The sequence below is a fragment of the Marmota marmota genome, unplaced genomic scaffold (genome assembly GCF_001458135.2).
Source record: "Marmota marmota marmota unplaced genomic scaffold, marMar, whole genome shotgun sequence".
Classification (NCBI taxonomy): Eukaryota; Metazoa; Chordata; class Mammalia; order Rodentia; family Sciuridae; genus Marmota; species Marmota marmota.
The window spans coordinates 14,541,488-14,547,878 of record NW_025999880.1 but is presented as its reverse complement, the minus strand read 5'-3'; the positions used below and the strand labels follow the sequence as shown (position 1 = coordinate 14,547,878).

The 6,391-nt window shown below is 42.3% G+C and overlaps 1 protein-coding gene across 7 annotated transcripts in view; it reads right to left on the bottom strand.

Moving 5' to 3' along the window:
• Positions 1-4,423, bottom strand: part of Gpatch8 (G-patch domain containing 8) — a 111,931-nt gene extending 107,508 nt beyond the window's left edge. For 3 of the 7 annotated variants that reach the window (XM_048790249.1, XM_048790205.1, XM_048790212.1), the window contains exon 1: positions 4,308-4,423. In XM_048790249.1, coding sequence (XP_048646206.1) covers positions 4,308-4,352 — 45 coding nt within the window. In that variant the 5' untranslated portion in view covers positions 4,353-4,423. The remainder of the gene's footprint in view (positions 1-4,307) is intronic. The other 4 variants (XM_048790225.1, XM_048790214.1, XM_048790230.1 and 1 more) reach the window with 2 other exon arrangements.
• Positions 4,424-6,391: the final 1,968 nt, after the last annotated feature.

The window sequence follows — 6,391 nt, the reverse complement described above, 5'->3', positions numbered from 1 at the left end:
ATAGATAGATAGATAGATAGATAGATAGATAGATAGATAGATAGATAGGTGGGTGGGTGGATAAATGAAGTGAGGGTGTTGTGTCCTAGGGGAGGATACAGTGTGGCTCAGTGGTAGAAAACTTGCCTAGTAGGCATGAGGCCCTGGGTCTGATCCCAGCACCACAAAAATATATAAATGAATAAATAAATATATCAAATCAACTTTTAAAAAGTTAGTCAAGGGGCTGGAAGTATAGCTGAATGGTAGAGCACCTGCCTACTATGGACAAGGCCCTGAGGCTTGATTCCTAGCAAGGGGATAACCTAGACAAAACTAAACTAAAATAGTTAACAATATATCCTTGACACAGTGTAACTTATCACTGTCAAGAAGCCTCCCTAAAAGCCTCTGGCAGATCAAAAAGAAACAGATCTGGACAAAACAGAACAGAGTAAAAACTGTAATTGTATCACCTTTCTAAAAGCTCACTTATACTTTGTGACCTATAAGTTTATCCTCCACATTTGATGACTCATGTACAGCTATATAAAATATGTAATTGCCAGCAGAGATAATTTGAGCACAGGAGTCAAAAAGTCATTCTGAATCCAGGTTTTGCCATTTAATGGATGTATTATACACATTTGTTTCCTTAACTTCCTGTGCCTCAGCTATTTCACCTGAAAATAGAAGTAATACTACATTGTAGGGTTATTGTGAAGAGTATGACAACACACATAAGCCTCATAGAAAAGTATCTGGGGTTTGTTTTGTTTTGGGGTATTCCCCAATACCCATCTAGGGAGGCTTCTTCTTTTTTTTTTAAAGAAAGAAAGAATATTCTTTTTTTTTTTTTTTAAAGATAGATAGAGAGAGGGAGGGAGAGAGAGAATTTTTTTAATATTTATTTTTTAGTTATCAGCGGACACAACATCTTTGTTTGTATGTGGTGCTGAGGATCGAACCCGGGCCGCATGCATGCCAGGCGAGCGCGCTACCACTTGAGCCACATCCCCTGCCCAAGGGAGGCTTCTTGACAGTGATAAGAACTTAAGGAGCTACCTATATCCCCAACCCTTTTCACTTTGTGATAGGGTTTCACTAAGTTGTTTAGGACCTCTCCAAGTTGCTGAGACTGGCTTTGATCCTCCTGTCTCAGCCTCTCAAGTCACTGAGATTACAAACATGCACCACACCAGGCACCTCTGTATTATTACAATAGTTACCAAATTTAAAAAATGTATATCACTGGTAACAATTACTGCCTATATTCATAAATGCTTCAAATGGCATACAAGTTAAGCCTCTCACTATATTAGACAAAATACCTTTGGGCTGAGGTGTAGCTCAGTGGTACAGCCCTTGCCTAGTACCCCTGAGGTCTTGTGTGTGACCTCAGCACCAAAAAAAAAAAAAAGAAAGAAAGAAAGAAAGAAAAATTGAAACTTTAGATGTTCACAAAAGTCTAATAATAAGCCCAACTATTTTAGAGATAACATTCAAACGCTCTAAAATTTGCACTTCATAGTAAATTGGTAAAGAGTGAAATTCTAAAATCTCAAATTATATTTCCAAATTAAAGGAAAAAGAGAGAGAGAGAGAGAGAATATCATTTGGAACTTACCAGAGAAGATGAACAGAGAAATCTCCAATGCTATGAGATCTGCTTAAAGCAACAAGACCTATTCACTGTGTTTGGAAACCTACCATGGGTTTGTTTTCAAGTGTAGTCAGTGGTTTAACCTCATTTATCACTTAAACCTTAAAAAGAGGCCACTTTTAATCTTGAATAATCTGAACTTGAAAAACGTTACAGATACATTATTTGCAGGAGCATTCTATTACATTTCATTTCTCTCCAATAACTTTAAATCAAAGGGCATCATTAATAAAAGTCAATCTATATATTTCCTTTTGGTAAACCATCCAAAAAAAAAAAAAATACCACACTGTTTTCACCTCACTACCTCACCCCCATGCAGTGTTCTACCACTGAGCTACACCCCCAGCCTCTAAGTATTTTTAAATGAATGCTTTATAGAAATGTTAGCATAATACTTATAAAACAGGCAGGGAATGTAACTCATGCTTAGCATGTGCAAAGCCCTCCCTGGGTTAGCTACCAATCACCACCAAAAGGAGGAGGGGGGCGATCATGAAAGTTTTTAACATCTTATAATCGTCTAAAAGGTTTCCATTCCCAATACTCTTATTTACCCCAAATGCTGGAACACACGAATTTTAAAAAACAAAATTTTCCTGGATGACCCAACACAGCAAGAGTGGGTTATTTCAACATAAAAGCAGAAAATTAAATCGTATATATCTTCAAATGACCACTAAACAACTAAAATCAGGTCCTACAGTAACCCCCTCAGAAGAGATTCATCTCAGAAACTGGATATTGAAAAGGTACAGTATAACCTCAATTTTTTTTTGGTGTGTGTGTGTGTGTGTGTGTGTGTGTATAACAGCATTCACATCCTGCTTTCTACAGTTTCAAAATCTTCATTCAAGGTCCTGCAAACCCTGTTTGATAAGCCGGCTGAAATTCTGTGTTTGACAGCCATTTTTCCTCAAAACTTAAAACTGTCCATATTATGTTTTCAATTTTATTAGGAATTCTCTTTTTTTTTTTTTGGTGCTGGGGATTGAACCCAGGGCCTTGTGCATGCAAAGCAAGCACTCTACCAACTGAGCTATGTCCCCAGTCCTGGAATTTTTTTTTCTAAAAGGCATTTGAAAGTTTTCATTATCAATATGTCTCCTTAGAAATTACCAAAAAAAGGTTTCACACATTGCAGCCCAATCATGTTTTCTGGTGCGTGCTTTAAAAAAAAAAAAGTATTTCTGGGGCTGGGGTTGTGGCTCAGCCCTAGAGCGCTCTCCTAGAATGTGCAAGGCCCTGGGTTGCATCCTCAGCACCACATAAAAGTAAATAAATAAAGGTATTGTGTCCAATTACAACTAAAAAATAAATTTTTTAAAAAAGTCTTTCTCAGGGGTCAAATGGCTAGTACAAACTGCTTCAAACTTCAGTGGACCTCCGTGATATTCTTACAATATCCTGAGGTTCTGTATTGTGCTGCAGCTATACAGCAGACACAAGGCTTTTCAACACCCCCAGATCCCTTAATGCTGCAAAACTTCTCATGGCCCTCTATATACTACACTGTCAACAGCGTTGGTTTTAAACTGTTAAGCTGCTTTACCTGTTTATTTACCAACCCAATCATCTCAAGGAATTCCAAACCTTCAAACTGCTCTCTGAAACACATTTAGAGTATCCCCGTGTTGCTTTGAGGAAGATCTGCAGCGGGATTAAAAACTTGAGTTCTGAGGTCCATCCCCTGACCCAAATTGCTATTGCCAGGATATGCGGTAGTAATGCAGTGGTTTCTTTGGGACTCTGAGGACGTATTTTACCTAGAAATAGCCAATTTCTACAAAATCTTTCAGTCTCTGATATTTCTGCAGTAACAATGCCCAACAGCTATGTATTTTAAACAGCCAAAAGATGAGTTTTCTATTCAGGCTCCCCCACCGCCCAATAAAACTTGCCATCACAAGGGTATTTTTCCATACCAACGTCCGGGGTGGGGGTCAAAATCAAGCTTTTGGCACTTGTTATCACACACTTGGAAAAGCCATTATCATTATGCTTCTTACAAATCTCCTTTGGAGGTAGGATTTGCAGTTAAGCTTACAGCGGTCCACATTCCTATAACTTATTGTTTTCCAAGCCCAAATAACGGCCTAATAACAACATCAGCATCAATACCCGGAGAAATGTCCATGTTTGACTAACAAAAAAAGCGGATAATAGCTAAAGTACCCTTTTCCTGGATAAGAGAAAAGGAAAATCAAGACAATAGAAGGATGTATTTATCGCAGTAAAGAAAAAGCGGAGAGTAACCCCAAGAAGATCCGTGTGAGCAAAACCTGGCAGGCGTTGAAAGCCCTGGCCTCGGCAACACTCACCCCAAGCCTTTCCAACCCCATCCAACCCTCTTTTCCCCTGGGAGCCTGTCCAGCGCCTGCACAGGACCGTCATCCGACGAAAACACAGCCCCCCACAAAAGCGCCCGGCTGGGGTTCCGAAACGCAAAGCCAAACCTGGGTTTAAAAGATAGGAGAATGGAAGTAAGAGGAGATGCGGCCTCGGCTCAAGCTGAGAGGCCCCTTGAGAAATCCGAGGCAGAAGAGTGAGGCGGTTCGCCAGCCCGACCAGAGCCCACAAGGAAAGCGGGCCAGGAGACAGGAGCTAAGGAGGTTCCGGGATCCGCCAGAGGCTTCCCCGGATCCTCGGCGAGGCCCGTGTTTACCTGAAAGTCTCGGTCCTCGTTGAAGCGGGAGAAGCGATCCGCCATTTTGCCGCCTTCACTCCTCTCAGGACGACGCTCTCCGGTTCGCTCCTTCCCTCCCGCGACGCCCGCCCCCCTCCCTCGTTCCCCGCCTCCTCCCACGCCCACCGGGCGCGCGCAGCCTGGGGAGTGAGCGAGCGAAAATGCGCGTCCTGACGAGAGCTGCGTCGGCGCACGCGTCTCCCAGCCCCGGAGGCGGAACCTTCCTTCAAGTCCCCGCTCCGCGAACCCCCAGAGCAACTCTGGGGCCGCGCTTGCGCCCTCGCGCCCGAAAGACGGAAGCACTTCCGGAGGGAAAGGTCAGAAAGGCGAGGTGCGGCTCAGTTTGGATGTTTTGCTTTTGCTCTTTCTCGAGTTGTCTTTTCTCATCGTTGTTTTTCTATGTACGCAGAAGTTTGTCTTCCTTTATTCACCAAATGGCAGCATCATGTATGACTGGAAATGCAGACTTTAGAACCAGTTTCTTTTTAAGTGTATTTTTTTTTAACTGACATAATACTCGTACTTATTATAGGGTACTTACAGTACCACAGTTCGATACATGTAGACAATGTGTAATGAACAAATCGCGGTAATTGGCCTATTTAGTTTCCAATCTTTTTTCACCCTGAAGACGAAAGAGGAAGAGGCCCTTCTCTCATAGGGCTTACATTCCAGCGAGAGAAGTCAAGTAACTAGTAAAATAATTGCATAACTGAACATTAACGACGGTCAAAAGTAACTGGGTGCAGTAGTGAGAAGGACCACCTTAAAACGACCTTGGTCCTAAGGCACAGCAAGGGGCTCGCAGCCTTGGGGCAGAGGGAACACTAGACTTGACAGCCCAAGGCTGCAAAGAGCTTGACATTTTCCAGAAATCCTTAGAGAGAAGTATTTCTCAAGGGACTGAAGTTGATCCAAATCAATTAAAGCTCTCTGGGTTTCAGTTTACTTTGTGTGCGCTGGGGATTGAATCCAGAGCCTGGCGGGAGTACTGGGGATTGAACCCAGGGGTGTTTTACCACTGAGCTACCTCCCCAGCCCTTTTTTTTTTTTTTTTTTAGACAGGTGCCTCTTGTTAAATTGCTGAGGCGGGTCTCCAACTTGTGATCCTCCTACCTCAGCCTCGGAAATCACTGGGATTACGGATATGTCGCCCTGCTCTGCCATGCAAGCTTTTTATAAACTGTGAAAATCGAATTTAGTAATTAATCTCTACTGTGCCTGCCCAGTGTTGATTTTCTGTGGGTTAAGAATCAGTTTTTCAGCCGGGCATGGTGGCACATGCCTGTAATCCCAGTGGCTCGGGAAGCTGAGGTAGGAGGATTGCGAGTTCAAAGCCTGCCTCAGCAATGGTGAGGCACTAAACAACTCAGTTAGACCCTGTTTCTACATAAAATACAAAAAAAAAAAAAAAAAGGATGAGGATGTGGCTCCGTGTTCAAGTATCCCTGAGTTCAATCCCCAGTATTAAAAAAAAAAAAAAAAAAAAAAAGTTTTTCCATCCTATGCCCTTTCTGAGGACCTCACCCAGTCCTCCAGCATCCGTAGCAGGACTTCCCTGATTTTGAAAAGAATAGTTGTCAGAAATAACACAATGGAAAAATGGCGAGCTGGGGATACAGCTCAGTTGATAGAGTGCTTGGGTCACATGCACAAGGCTCCGGATTCAGCATGTGAATCCAGAAAGAAAAGGAAAGAAAAAGAAAAATGGCCCCTACTCTACCCTGAAAGAGTCAAGTGGAATGTAATTTTTCAGAGGAAGAGTGTATATCCTTCACCCTTTTGTTACCCTCAGCCCACACACAACTTCCAGCCCTTGCAGAATACAGTGTGAATTCCCTGTCTAAGGGGAAGCAAGGAAAATAAATGGTGTAAAGAGACTTTAGGGTAATTGATGAGGTTGAATCACATGTATACACACCACATATTTACCTCCTCTCTCCAAACCCCACTAAAATAACAAATGAATGAAAACAGCATAAACTCTCACGGACAAAGAGCCCTGGAGAAGGATCAATATCAGACAAGATTTGTCAATAATATTTTGGAAACTGTAGAACATA